We start from the raw sequence: 15,377 nt of genomic DNA on the forward strand, positions 1-15,377 counted from the left end.
CGACTTCAGCCAGGTCACGATCTCGCGGTCCGTGAGTTCGAGCCCCGCATCAGGCTCTGGGCCGATGGCTCGGAGCCTGGAGCCTGTTTCCAATTCTGTGTCTCCCTCTCTCTCTGCCCCTCCCCCGTTCATGCTCTGTCTCTCTCTGTCCCAAAAATAAATTAAAAAACGTTGAAAAAAAAAATTAAAAAAAAAAAAAAGAAATTTGGGTTTTAATTCATGGTCAATGGGAAGCTATTGGAGAGTTTAAAACAAGAGAGTGACTAAATTATATTTAAGAATATGACTCTGGCTGCTGTGTGTGGAATGTAAGGGGAGGAAGGTAAGCAAGAAGTGGGGAGACCAGTTGGAAAAAACCCAGAGAACTCAGCATAGCCTCAGGCCTGCCTCAGGCAGGCCCCTCACCATCCTGCCTGTGGTTCCCTCTTCTAAAAAATGAAGATTTGGTCTCTTAGTGCTCCATACAGCACGCCCAGAGTGGCAAGCAGTGCCATGGTGGCCTTCTCTTGCTTTTCGACTGCATCACTTAGTTGTCAATGTTGGCTCATGTTTTGTGCTCCTTCTTCAACAGAGGAGTGTCTGAGAGCCAGTTCATGGAACATCAGAACTTACTATTAGGAAGCTAAGATCCTGTGAGACTCCTATAAGAAAATGGGTGAAAAATTGCTTTTTAAAATTTTAATTAAAGAAAATCAATGAAATGCATAGACAAAATCTGCTCTGTCTTAGCAAAATTTAAAAAGTAACATGGACGATTTTTATACCCTGACATCTGGGACTTAAAGCAAAAATTGAATAATCTGATTCCAGAGCTAAGAACCTATGCGGGTAAGGCAAAACCTGATTTCATGCTTCTCTCCCTCCAAAGGGGATTTTGTTACAACAAAGGCACTCTGGTCCCCCAACCACCTCCCATTCCTGCCCTGCCTGTAGCAGATAATTTTCTCTCTCCTTCCTCCTGCTTCTCATGGAATTAAATCAATTGTTTAGTTTTCATTTGGCTTCTCCTTTCTCCCTCTCATCAGATCAAGTGCTTTTCTATTTTCCTTGAGGATTACCAAAATGAGCTCTTAGGGAAAAAAAGGTTTCTCAGCACTTTAGCTTCTGTTCCTTCTATTTATTTGCTTTGCCTTTTATTATCTGGTTTTTGCTGACACCCCAGGACATGCATGCGGTATATAGAGGTTATGGCTTTTTCCCTTTTTCCTAAATAAAACCTGTTGGTTAAAAAAAAAAAAAAAAGTGTGTCCTCAGAAAGATTTATCGATTTATTCTTTTTTAAGAGGGTCAGAGATCTAATAAGGCATCTGTATAAACATACATACACAACGATATACACATTTATATAGCTATTTATATGCATGCACACACAAATATACACATACTTACTACACACACACAACTGTAAATATATTTTCGCCTCAGTTAACTTGGATATTAGAGGCAGTTTACAGAACTCCACCAACCAAACATGCAAATGTGCTACTACTCTGGGCTACAACTGAACTCATAGTGTTAAGATTAATAATACTGTCAAGGAAAATCAACTCTCCCTACCTCCCTTCCCTCCCTTAATGAGCACACTTGGTTTTTCTAATCATTTGATATCAAAAACTGGTATCATTTCTCTTCAGAGTGCTTCACAGCGAAGGGGCAGTAAAGCAATACAGCTAAGTCCTGGTGGTGGAGGGCGGAAGAGCTAATTCCAAATATTTGACATCACAGCGGTGTGAGATGGTAAAAGTACACAGGGCTGGGACTGGAGGTGCTGGGTCCTACCACAGCTCAGCTGCCCGTTCGGGAGCTCAGGCCTATCCCTTCATCCCACTGGATCGAGTGTCCTGCCCCGCAAAGTGAAAGGTTGCATCAAATGATGACCCCCAAGAGCTCTAGGTCTCTGAAGTTCTAAATTTGTAAATTAACCCACTATTAGGCAAAGCATGCCAGTGAACATAATCCTACCTATCCCTTCCTTTAAATTTCAAAATTCTGCACTAAAACCTAAAACCAGAGTTGAGGGTAGGGTAGCAGAATTCGAATTTGAAAAATAAACAATAAGAGAACTCTTAATGTGGTGCTCATGTGTTTTGGCCACTTTGTAAGACCACATACACAGAGGAGACCTTCACATGCTGCCCAGCCATAGGGGACCACCGTAAGCTCCCACAAGTGATTTCCAAAGAACTCACCTGTCGTCTCACTGACCTAGCCTTAGTCTGTGACCTTTGCAGATAGTCAGATGGATGGGCTTGAGACCATCTTCTGAGCCTAGTGTTCAGACCTGTGAGGGTGCAGAGAAAGGAAAGTGAGGTCAGGAGCAACAGGTGTCTTGCCAGAAACATCATCACAGGTTTCTATCATAGACAGATGGGGACCAGGGTTCCACTGGACAAGAAGTCTGAAAACCTTATTTTGAATTCCAGATCCACAACAAATTTGCAGTGTGATCTTGGGCAATCCTTAGCTTCTTTGCTTCTTGGCTTTCTCCCCAGTACAGCTAGGGGTTAAGCTTTGTGACCACCATGTTGGTCTCTAGTTCTGACATTCTGAAAGCCAGATATGGATGTAGTGCTTTTAAGTCTCATCAGGGAGAAAAACCCACGTGGTAACTTAGAGGAGCCTCTCCAGAAGCAGAATGCTGCCATAAGGAGCTCAGTTCTTGTTGAGAGGACAGTTTAACATCAGACAAACATAGAAGATTTAAGATTTAAGGGATGCTGTAGATACAAATATATTATTCACCTTCTACACTACCTTTTTTTTTTCATGATTTTTTTTTCCTTTCTCAACTCTGTGCAAGTGATCTCTAGAGCAGAAATACATTAGAGGCGGGTTTCCAAAGCATATTCCATGGTACATCATACACAACAGCAAAAGAGTTCTGATTCCAAAGGAATTTAGGTAATCTTAAGTTTATAGTCTACTCTTAAAGAGTCATGACTCTATGGTGTACTAAGTTTCTAAGAAACCCTACAGTGAAAGAGCCCATTTACTTTTGTTTGACCCAATAGTCCTCCAACTTACTTGATCCCAGAGCTTTCTCCTGAGCCCTGTCAACGCCCTGTGGGGCTGGTGTTCAATGGAACGTACTGTGGGGGACAGCACCCCATTATTCCCTGACACTGCATCTAATAGCATACATCTTATGAGGCCTGTGTGTGTCACATTGTACTTCTTCTGTCCATATTCCAGCCCATTAAACTTCTGCTGCTCCTTAGGTCTCACCTAATATGAACAGCATCATGACCCATTGAATGAATAATAGCTTATAGTAATGATTTAATAGTTTAATTGCAATATGGACAATTAGCCAATGATGGTAGAATCCTGTGTGATTTACTGAGATGGAAATCTGTCCATCCATGCATTTGTTTACCAGTGTTCTCACTCAAAGAACATGATTAAGAAGCTTCTGGTTCAGGATGGCAGGTTAAGCACGCACTTGTCTCCTCTCCTGCAATACCACTCAAGTGATAATAAAGAATTCAACAGAGGAATAAATTCTAACTAGCAAACAGAACAGGAGAAGAAATCATGAGCAATTTCAAGAGCACAAAGCTCTTGATAGAGGAACTGAAGCAGCCATAGCTGAAAAGATGCAATAAGGGGTTAGAGCAGAGGAGGGAGCCCATCTGCTGGGAGGCACCACAGTGAGTACTGACAAGGAATCCCCCGGAAGGATGGAGCAGAGTAAAGAGAGGGAGAATGGTTCCACATGTCTCTGCCCGTTCTCAACCCCAGTTTTCCAGACTAAAAGGTAGCAAGATACTTAACTAGAGGGGAAAGAAGGAACGCATCTCTGAAAGTTCAGGTGGACTGGGGCGCCTGAGTGGTTCAGTCGATTAAGCATCCAATTCAGCTCAGGTCATGATCTCAAAGTGTGTGAGTTCCAGCCCCATGTCAGGCTCATTCTGTCAGCCCAGAGCCAGGTTCCAATCCTCTGTCCCTCTCTCTGCTCCCCCTTCCCCACTTCTCACATGCTCTCTATCTCTCTCTCAAAAATAAATAAACATTGTTTTTAAATTAAAAGAAAAAGTTCAGGTGGACTGGAAGAACTAAAACTGCTGGCAGGAGTGTTCATACCCAGAGTGGTGTGTCCATCGTGCTGACGCTGGGGAGCGGGCATCAGCAAAGTGGCCAGGCCCTGACGCCATCAGGCCAATCCTGACAGAGTAAGAACCCTCTATGTACCCTGAAGTTCCTATCAGCATCGCTAGTCAATCCTGTTTAAACAAAAGGTGCTGATTCAGGATCACTCAGCATATGAATAGCCCAGCAGAATGAAAAAGAAATATCAACAACAACAAAAAAAAACTGATCCCAGAGAAAACCAAGACACATTAGGTACCAGAGATTAATTGGAGAGAGAAAGCTCTTTAGAAAGATTCAAGGCTGAGAAGAGGAGGGAATGAAGGTATGAGAGAAATAACAAAACAAATTTACTGGAGATGAAAGACGTGTGTGTTTTCTGATTGAAAGAACCATCAAATGCCAGAAGGAATTTTTATAAAGATCCATATCTAGATACATTGTCCTGAAATTTCAGCAACTCAGTGTTAAAGATCCTAAAAGCCTCCTAGAAGAGAAAAAACATTGACGATAAAGAAATTAACAATAAAACTAGCCTCAGACTTCTCCTCAGTCACACAGATGTTACACAACACTGAAATGAGGCCTTCACATTTCTGAAGCAAAATTTCTAATCTAGAAACTATAGCCACGAAAGCTATTGAGCAAGTGTAAAGACAAAATAAAAATATTTCAGATATTCAAAGATTCACAAAGAAGTTTCACCCAAAGGAAGTTTCCTAAGGATGGTAGGACTAATGGAAGATCCCAGTGAAAATAAATTCCAGAATATTGGCTTTGCAGAAGCCCAGAAAAGCGACTGGCACAAATTAAAATAGGAAATCAGTGTCTTTGAGAAGAAGGGAGAGATTTTTTTCAAGGAATATATAAAGGCGTTAGTGATACAGTATAAAAGGCCGGTAGAAAATAAATAGAAAAAAGAAAGAAAGAAGGCAGATACAAAATAAAAGAGGAGAGCAACTAGAAATTTCTGGAAAAACAAACTGCACAAGAAATTCTGGATTCAAATAGAAGGCAAATTAAAACATGCCACAATTTTGACAAGTGACAGTGTAAGAAAAAGACTATTCATTTGATCTGATGCTAGAAATATTCTTCATGAAGTAGGTTGTGTTATTTCGACCTATAGAGAAGATCACAAACATAACCCTTCTTCACTGCCCTGGGAAAATATAGTCATCAGTATAAAATCTCTGTCTACTGGTTGGCAAGGTTTAGCATCAATCTGTAAACAAACACAAGACTTAATCACTCGTATGCAATGTTGACGATGTGAAAGAAAAGCCCAGCTGACCTGAGAGGTGGATGTGGGTGAGGAAATTGCAGAGAAGGGCAGAAAGACCAATAAATAGCCTCAACTTTTAGTGAGGAGAGCCAGGTGGTAGTGTCTAAAGCTCATGGAACAAGTAATAAATTGGAAAGTTAACAAGGTAAGCAATAAAAAAGTAAAAAGGTTTTTAAAAACAGTCAAGAATTAGAAGGGGAAGAGTGCCATTTTTCTAACTGTCCCATCATGTAAGGAGCCTACAGCCAATAAATAACACGACGATCACCATAGTCAGAATTGTAAAGGCAGCCACCAAAAGAAATTAGAAATCTTTAAAGATGTCTCTGGGATTTGGAGACATGGTAGCTTTAAAAAATTATTATTATGGGGATGACTGGGTGGCTCGGTCAATTAGGCTTAGGTCATGGTCTCACAGTTCATGAGTTCGAGCCCCGCGTCAGGCTCCTGTGCTGACAGCTCAGAGCCTGGAGCCTACTTCAGATTCTGTCTCTGTCTCTCTGCCCTCCCCTGCTCATGCTCGCTCTCTCGCTCTCTCTCTCTCGCTCTCTCTCAAATGTAAAATAAAACATTAAAAAATGTTCTAAATAAATAAATAAATAAATATTATTATGAGCAATTCAGAACTCTTTGACTTCCAGCCACATGCATATATTACTTTGATTTTTAAAAGCCGTTGAGTACCTGCTGTATGGCAAGCATTGTGTTAAATACCAGGTATTTAGAGATGATACCAGCCTTATAGCAGAAGCATCTACAGAAATAAATGATGCCGATTTAGGAGCCCTTCCCAGAAATGTGTTTGTGTAAATTGGAAGAGAGGAAGCAGGGCAGGGAATCACACTTCACAGCTTGGCCGATTTGGCCAACCGATTAAAACTGTTGGTATAGAACCGCCACAGAGGTGAATTAGGACAAGCCTTTAGGACTTGGGGGCTTGGAGACTTGACATGGTTCCTTTAGATTGATAGTATTCTAGGCAGGCAGATAGAGTTACTGACAGTTTGGAGCTGTAAGGGTCCTTAGAGACTCTATCCAATCCTTTCATTTTACAAACAAAGGAGGCTTGGTTGTGGCAGAGCTGATCCTTCTGATTCAATCCTTCTGATCGCAAGTTTAGTAATAGATAAAAGGAGCTCCACGTTAAGACGCCCTTCCGAGCACAAAAATCAACATCATTCACATATCTGCTAAGGGCTACTCACCATACTGGCCACTTCATGTGTGTTATTTAACTTCATCTCCACAACAGCAACATGAGGTAGGCTACACCCATATTAAATGTGAGCAAACTGAGGTTTAACAATTTTAGATAATTTGTCTGAAGTTTAGAATTATACACAGGGCCTGGACATGAAAGAGTCTGTCTGACTTCGAGGTTCATGCCCTTTGTTTTCTGGCCCATAATTTGGTACCCTGCTGACTGAGATAAGAGCTACACATCCCTATATTGGTGACCAGAGGTAAAAATAATGACCATTTCATATTACATGATTGAGCATATCAACATGATCCACTAATAAGGGAAGCATGATCCTGGCACTAAGTAGGGCTCTTTGATCGGCTTCTCTGCTCCCCCATGGCCCACCCTGGGGGAGGGTCTGTGAGCTGCCCAGCCATCCATCTTAATTACGAGGGACCCCAGGAGCCTTTGAGTAGCCCCAAGCTATTCTGAGGAAAATAAACAAGAAACAGAAAAGAGGGAGGGGAGATAGAAATGCTCACTGACTCTAAAAGATTTATACTGACAATATCCCAAGGAGCTTATGAAATGTATTTTTTCCTTTTTTTTTTTTTCTTTCTTGAGACGGAAAAGCTGCTGATGAAGAGATAGCTCTCAACTACAGTTTCATTGACAGTGAAAATACTTTAAGCTCAGGCTCTTATTGATAGTCCAGTTGCACAAAATAAAATTCATATAAACATCATCTCACATATTAGAACTGGAAAAATAATCCATCTTCCAGTCAACTTTGAAAGAGTCCCATTATTGAGCTACTGAATTACAAGGACAGAATTTACATGTGTTTCCACACCCAGGAGGGAAGAACACTGGTGCAGGAGAGCCCCAAGTCCAGCACCTGCAGTATGATTTTCTCCTGGGAACTTGAATTTCCCAGGGTGGGGTATGCGTGCACGTGCATGTAATCTTTCTGAGAAGAGGAGAACATCTCCTTCATCTTGCCCACATTCTTTCCCTCAATAGCTCAAACACCTGTTTTCAGTATGACTTTCCACCAACCTGAAAACATCCGAGTACGATCTCAGACCAGGCACAGTTGTTGCTTCCATATGTGTGACATGCTGCCTTCGTCCTAAACTCAGACCATGCCCCAAAGTATCTAGAGCAAGACTGTGCCCCAAGACATGCTTCCAGGACTCTCATCTACTCTGGATAGACACACATCAATCTGGTATTGGATACCCCAGTCAATTCCAGAGTCTATCCCCAACATGGCACCTTTGCTTACAATAGTAACAATCTAAACATGTCACATTTGCATTTAGTCACATCCCTGCTTAGTGTAATTAGTACTATAAGATGAGGTCAGGTCAGTATTGATCCCCACCATTCCCCTACCATACCAGATTAACCTTCCTGAAGCACCACTCTGATGATGTCACTTGCCTGCTCAAAAACCTTTCCAAACATAGAAGTGAATACCTCCAGCCAGGAATGAAACGTCCTGTATGGCCTTGCCCCACACTCGCTCCCCTAGTCTTCCTTATGCCTCAGCCTTGTCTTCAGGTAGTACCCCTCTACAGCCAAGTGCCTCTACACATTTTCTACATTTATGCCTTTACTCCTCTTCCCTCAAGCCCTGCATGGCTGGTTCTGCCAATATCTTTGTTTTTCTCTCCCTTTAAGACCTAGCTCAAAGGTCATCTTCTTTATGAATCTTCCCAACTGAACCTAATGTCTCCTTCCTGGAGCCTCCCAAAGTGCCTTACCTGTAGATGTCTTATGACTTTATAACCTCTGCTTTTGATTGTAGTTATTACAGTGATCTCATCACCCCTACTGGACCTGGAGTTCCTTAAAAGCCAACACTGTGTCTGGTTTATGACTGTGTCCCCAGGGCAAAGCCAGTGCCTGGATGTTTGCTCAACAGTGGAATCCAGTAAATGAAATTTGAGGGCAAGAAAGAGTGAACAGGGAGCCAGTGAACAAATGGATTTGGTTCAGTACCCCACTGCCTTCCTTCTTCTCTTCCTCCCCCTCTGAGTTCCTGAGCTGTACAGCTTGGCCACAATGCACCCTGATCATGTTTTAAGATAAGGGATACAGTGGGATAATGAGAAACATATAAGGTAAAGAGCACTGGTTAGGAATCCAAACCCCTGGAGTTTGATTTGGAGTTTCAAATTAAGATGTTGGACAAGTCATTTCTCCATTTTGACCTCTAGTCTGCTTCTTTAGGAAAGTTAGGGCATCATATTACGTGACCTTTAAGTCCTGTCTAGTTCTGATATTTGATTCTATTCCCTTTCTTCTACCTCTGTACCCATGACAAGAATACCTCTCCCATTGTAAAACAGAGTAATAGTATAGATTATTTACTGAGGGTTGTAGAGCACTTTCCGCTGGCCCATCTGCCATGCTGAAACTTCCCAACAATTACAAAGGGTGCAGTTTGCCATGCTGACCCCTGGTCCCCAGTCCAGCTCAGAAACAGTCTTGCACTGACCTCATCCTGATTATAACTGGAAGTCACATTTATCTACTTCCAGAATATTGCAAATCTCCAATTCCTGACACGATACCTTCTCCTTAAAGAATGCTTCTTCATCTGATTCATTCTCTACCACTGACTGCTAGTTCATTTACCTACCTGGTAAATTGGGTTGTCTGTAGAAGGAGACCAGCTTGAAGTGCTTAGGAGTGGTTTAAGAGGGCTGAGCACTCATTAGCTGGTTCCCACTGGAGGAGTCAGGAATCTTGGAATAGTCTTCCACTGCAAAAGAAGCAGCATCAAATGGTCCAAAACTTCAGTGCAGAAGTGTCACAAGTGAAATTAATGCATCAGAAGGAATGCCTGGAACAATAAAATGGTGCTGTGCTTTTATGCTGACAGTAATCCCCATGAATACAGGTTTCTTGTAGATCACTTGGCCTATACTACTGGAATTAGGGTTGGCTTGCCCCAGAGGCACATTTTGCCACAGGCACAGCACCAGAGAGGATTTGTAGGGCTTTCTTTATGGAGACCAGTTACAAATCCACATGACGCATAGACTCAAGAGCTGAAATGGATCTTAAGAGATTATTGAGTTCAGCCAACCCTTCTCACTCGGTTTTATAAACGAGAAAACTGAAACCTGAGAAAGTTAATGCTTTGCACAAGATCACTCAGCTAGTAACCAAAGGAGCATGAGCTGTGAACTTGACTACTGCATAATAAGTGACCCAAATGCTGCCTCTCCAAGCCACCCACCTGTCAAGGAAAACCTTGAACTGGTCAGAGTTATTTGAGATTGTAGAGCCAATCCATACATTCCTGAGAAACTCTGAATTGGCCATAAATTGAGTGCTAAGTTGGCTTGAATGTGATATGGAGAACTCAGCTTTTATTTAAACTGTGACCTGTAGGGTGGCCTGAGATGCCCCAGAGTGTGCTTTGGTTTATAGGGTTTGGAAACACCCTACATGGATGTTTACAAAATGGCACTAGTGTCCTGGCTCCATTCTTGGCACATTTTGGAGGCAGCGACTATTTAGACTGTCCCTGTAGACCAGGCTGTAAATCCATCAGAACATCTTAGCATCTGGGTTGGGTTTCTCATGCTGGTTATTCTATGGGGATTAGGTAATACCCCCTATTTTTCTCCAGTTGCCTGTGAGACTTTGTTAATCGTGCCTATTGGCTGACAAATAATCTGTAAACTATCATCTCTACTTTAACTTAGAAGACAGTTGAAATCAAGTAATTGATGATTTAATAGGGGCCTTCCTCTCCACCCAGAACTGGGTAAAGTACTCCCCACGCTTATCTCATATAATCTTTACACCCACCCTTTGATATAGGTGTTTTCATTGCCATTTTACAGATGAAGAACCTGGAACTCCAGTACATAGAACTAGTAAGACAGGGAACTAAGGTGAGAGCCTTAGTAAGTCCAGAATTACCATTCTCTTGCTTCAGGCTTTGCTTTTCACAAAGATGATCTAAGAAAAGGGAAAGAGGGTTGTGTTTATGTGAAGAAGGTGAGAAAGGCCTATACCATTGCTGACTTTGGTGCCATTGGTCTCTATATCCTGCCACGGAGATGCTGCTGGTGCTCCTATCTGTACACACCTGCAGAGTCACCTTGTCTGTCTCTTGCCAGGCTCCTTCCTGCTCCTCAACACCTCAGCAAACTCCAAGCACACCATCCTGAGCCCATGGATGAGGAGCAGCAGCGAGCACTGCAGCCTGGCTGTCTCAGTGCACAGGCATCTGCAGCCTTCTGGGAGGTATGTCGCCCAGCTACTGCCCCACAACGAGGCTGGAAGAGAGATCCTTCTGGTACCCACTCCGGGAAAGCATGGGTAAGTCCCTCCCCATGTCCAAAACTGATGATATAAAAGGCCATTTGGCTTTTGGCTGCAAATTTCCAGAGTCTGTGACATCTACTTAAAACTCACAGTCATCTTTCAATGGGTAGGGTCCAGATTGAGCCATTATTGCTAATATTCCCAAGGCAGTGTCTCAGGCACTGTTCTGTAGGGCCCTTTGGCTGCCCAGGCTGGTGGTCCTTCCAGAGGCCAGAAGACCAGCTGGCAAAGTGGGCATTTAACGAGTGGGTGTTAAAGGTATTTATTTCCCAAAGTACAGATGGAGCCAAGAAGAAAACAGCCAAGGGGAGTGTTAAAAGGCCAAAATGAAAGTAATTTAATATGCTGGAAATGGGATTTTACCATCAGGACTTGAGCAGGTAGGGAAAGAGCAAATCATTGTAGCCACCTAAGCAGGTCGTGCAGGAGTGTGGGACCCAGAGCAGAACTGGTCAGGGATACCACAGTGGTATCAATTCAATAGAGATTGGAACAAGCTTCATTCCAGAACCTCTGAGGCTTACACAATACTGAAATCACACCAGATACCCATGTCTGTGAGCTCCTCAAGCTTCCAGAAGATATTCACTTGCTTACTCAGTGATCCACTGGGCCTCTAGAAGTAGTCACATTGGAAAGCAAATTTGAACCAGGGTATCTCTGTGCATACCTTTTTTTTCTTATTCCATAAGAATAAATGCCATCATAAAACCCCACTTTTGAGGGGCCCCAGATCTGATTAGTTTATAATCAAGGGTGAAAGATCTTTCTTTGTGGCATGTTTACAGAAGATAAACTTCAGATTTCTATCTAAGCTTAGAGTTAGCTTCTTTCTAAGAAAATATCTTTCAGAGGAGTCCCATCCGAACAGTGATGTTACCCATTGTTTACCTCCATGGTGTGCTGGGTCAGGAGGGGATAGCCTGTCTACTGCTTTTCCAAAAAGCTCTATGGCCTCCTTAATAATTTCTTGAAAATCTCCACCCTACTCTCCTACTGCTGACTCATCTGTATTTAGCTGTGCTTCAAAAAACTACAAGCTCCTACAGTCCCAGGAGGAATAAAATCTTAGCTTCAAGAAGGATGTTGTCCCCATACCTAAACTCTATATCCATCTTCATGCCTCTGAAATGGGAGGGTCCATCCAGCCAAGTACCAAGTACCAAGTACCTCTGGTACCAAGTACCAGTACCAAGTGCCTCTTCCTATGTTCTCCAGAAGTTAGGAATGTTGGGTGTCCAGGCTGCCTACTGTTTTAGATGAGCTGTCCTTGGGGCCGAACTTCCTTCCAGCATGGCCTCCCTTTCTTGGGAGAAGCCCAGATGGTAAGGCCTCCCATCCATGGGCAGGGTCGGTACTGGCTTCTGCTGCCATGCCATCCTGTAGGCGTCTGCCCAGTCTCATGAACTTGACTTCTGCACTCAGCCTTCTTGCCCCACCAATCCTGGAAGAGACCAGACAGCACTGCTCAAGGCTGCTGAGAATTCAGACCATCAATCTGTTAAAGTGTGTGGTTGGAGGCTGGGACTCATTGATGTCACAGGGTGAAGTGGAGTTCAGAGTCTCCCTGAAGTGCAGGCTGAGAATGTGCATGCATGTGAAGGAAGAGTGCCAGAGGGATTTCAGTGCTTTCTGAGTAGCAGAGCCTAGTCCCCTGGATAGCATGGTTTGGAAGACCACAGCTCCTCCCAATGACTAGCCATGGGGTCTTGCAAAGACGTTTCCCCTCTTTATCTTCCTATGCATGCAACTACCTGGTGAGTTCCCACTTAACAAATGAGAAAACTGAGGCAGAGAGAGGAAATAGGAAGTGATATGGCCCAAAGTGGACTCCAGATCTCCCCTTCTCTCATTAGTGCACTTTCCAGGAAACCCATAGCCTCTCAGCAGGAACTCAGAGGGAAAGGGCAGGGTCAGGGAAAAGGAAATGGAAGGTGAAAGAACCTTACAAAAGAGATCCACTAGATCCTCTAGATTTGAGACAGATGAGCTCAGGGGGCATATGATGGCCACCTTCCCTTCATAGACAATGAGAATAGGGAAAGGAAGACAGCACAGTGTGGGCAGGCTGTGATTCTCCCCAGTCTCAAGGCCCATCATGCTAGCCATTGCATTTTTTCCCAGAGCGACTCTCCCACTGTAGGAATTGGCCTGCCCCCTGAAAAGTGGGAGTTGAAGCAGGAGAAAGGAAGCAAGTGTGCTGTGACAAGCCTCCTGACTTGATGCCTTTGCTTGGGGCTGCCCTACATCTACAGGGCCTTTGCCTTAGGCTGAGTTCCAGGCATCTCTGTGTAGAGACATTCTCCCTTAGTCCTGACAGAGCCATCTTGGAGTTTGGGGATGAGCAGGAGTGGTTCCAAATTGAAACTAAAGATGCCTGAGACAGCCTCCCCACCCCTAACAAAATCGATGTGGTGAGGGTAGCAAGTGGCAGCCGAAGGGGCAGTCCACAGACTGTCCTGATGCATGGAGGAGCTGTGCTGCCCCAGGCATCTTGGCAAGCTGCAGGGCACAGGCACTTGTTCAACACTTCACAGAGCTCTAGGTATTTGTGTAGAGTTGGATCTGGGTTGCTCAGCCTCAGCACTATTGACATCTGGGACCAGACAATTCCTTCTGTGGTCACTGTCCTGTGCATGGCTCCCCAGCTTCCCAGGCCTCTACCCACTGGATGCCAGTAGCATCTCTACTGGTCATGGCAACAAAAATGTCTCCAGACATTGCCATATGTCCCCTGGGGGGCAAAATTGTCCCCTTTGAGAACTACTGAAATAGCTAGAGAATTTTAGAGCTGGGAGGAACCCTGAGATTTACCTCAAGATTCAACCTTGTCAATTCTCAGGAGTGGGGACTGAGGCCCAGAATGGGAAAAGGACTCACTCCATGTCATGTGATGAATGCCAGTGTTGGTAGACAGGTGTCTTCAGCCCTACACTCAAGTCTGTGTGCCAACCACTGTACTGATTCCTCAGTTACATAGATCTGTAAGGTGCAGTCTCTACCCTTGAGTAATAATAACTGCTATCAACACTTTTTAACACTTCCCAGATGTGACTTCCCAGTCAACACTGTGCACTTTACGTGTATTTTCTTATTTAATACTCACCAACACAATGAAGCAGTCACTGTTACTATCTTCCATTTCACAGATGGGGAAATTCAGTAAGATCAAACAACCTTCCCAAGGTCACTGGCTAGACAGGGTGCAGGAGGTCTGAACCTAAGCAGACTAACTTCAGACTATTTTTGCCCGTTGCTGGAAGAGCTCAATTAGGCTGTGTTGCTGCAGCAAAAAAATCAGTATTCTATGAATCAAAGCCCTCAGTTTAGGTCCTAGTTCACTATTCCTCAGTTTGGAGAACCATTACTCATTGGGTACTTTCTATTTGTTAGGACCATACAGGTGCTAGATACAAAAGACTAGCCTTTGATGGTCTATGAAAGGATTTTCCATGAATGAGCTCTATGACTTCAGGGTGAATTCCACCCCTACTAAACCTCAGTTTCCCCATCTGTGAAGTGAGGATGATGATGCCAGCCCTACTCATGTGGTGCTGTGGAGTTAAAGGAATAAAAGACGTAAAGGGCTTTTCACACTAAGCAGGATGCACATGTAAGGGACCATTATTTAATACCCTAATCTGCTCTGTTCTGCTCAGATGGGGAGCACAAAGGACTAAGACTCATCCGCTCTCTGATTGTGGGGTTGGTGGCAATCTCAAGGATCCTTTGGTTTTGAGGTCCTTGGCACTTTGCCTCACTGAAGTTCAGTCCCTTTTATGTCGGAGACGACCCGACAACATTGTGCTCCAAGTGGTGAGGGGGACACAGTGAAATCCTGGTGGTGATGACAGTGATAATTACAAATGGGGCTGGCTTCCTCTCAGGACAGAACATGGGTGGTTTGGGGACTGCTATTTGCAAAACAACATTCTCCATTTGTAGTAACAAGGGAGGAAAGTGTCATAACACAGTCAGCTGGGGAGAGCTTGACTCATAGGAGTGGGCTGGGGAAGGACAAGCCTGAGGCCACTGAGTCCCCCCGACACCAAGTCGTGAGTATGAAGTGCAACACTGGGGGAGCAGCAGCCTGCCTGGAGACACCGGAGGCAAGGACAGGCAGTGGGGGAGCCCCAGCAGCTGCTCCCTTCCTTGCCTCCTGGAAAGCAGCCACATACATGAGGTCTAGTGAATCACAGAGCATGAGCGCCCGCCTCTGCCAAGGAGGCCTGGCTTTGGCCTCGGTCTCCCAGGGGATGCAAAGTGATGAGTGCTTGGCCCGCTCATCTGCTCATCTGCCCTGCCAGAATGGCCACAGGAGCACGGAAGCGGAGAAATGCTCTGTCAAACAGCCCAGCCCTGCTGGCCACAGAATCCAGCAGGCATAGGACATCTTAACTAGAAGTCAGAGGTTACAAAGTCCCCATGAATTGAATGAATATGATAATCCCTATTTAGAATGGTGAG

At 44.1% G+C, this 15,377-nt stretch overlaps 1 protein-coding gene across 1 annotated transcript in view; it reads left to right on the top strand.

Annotated features, from left to right (window-relative positions):
- Positions 1-15,377, top strand: part of ALK (ALK receptor tyrosine kinase) — a 675,158-nt gene that overhangs the window by 348,748 nt on the left and 311,033 nt on the right. The window contains exon 4 of the mRNA XM_049651902.1: positions 10,703-10,904. Within this exon, the coding sequence (XP_049507859.1) occupies positions 10,703-10,904 (202 nt within the window). The remainder of the gene's footprint in view (positions 1-10,702; positions 10,905-15,377) is intronic.

The sequence above is a fragment of the Panthera uncia genome, assembly GCF_023721935.1.
Source record: "Panthera uncia isolate 11264 chromosome A3 unlocalized genomic scaffold, Puncia_PCG_1.0 HiC_scaffold_12, whole genome shotgun sequence".
NCBI lineage: Eukaryota > Metazoa > Chordata > Mammalia > Carnivora > Felidae > Panthera > Panthera uncia.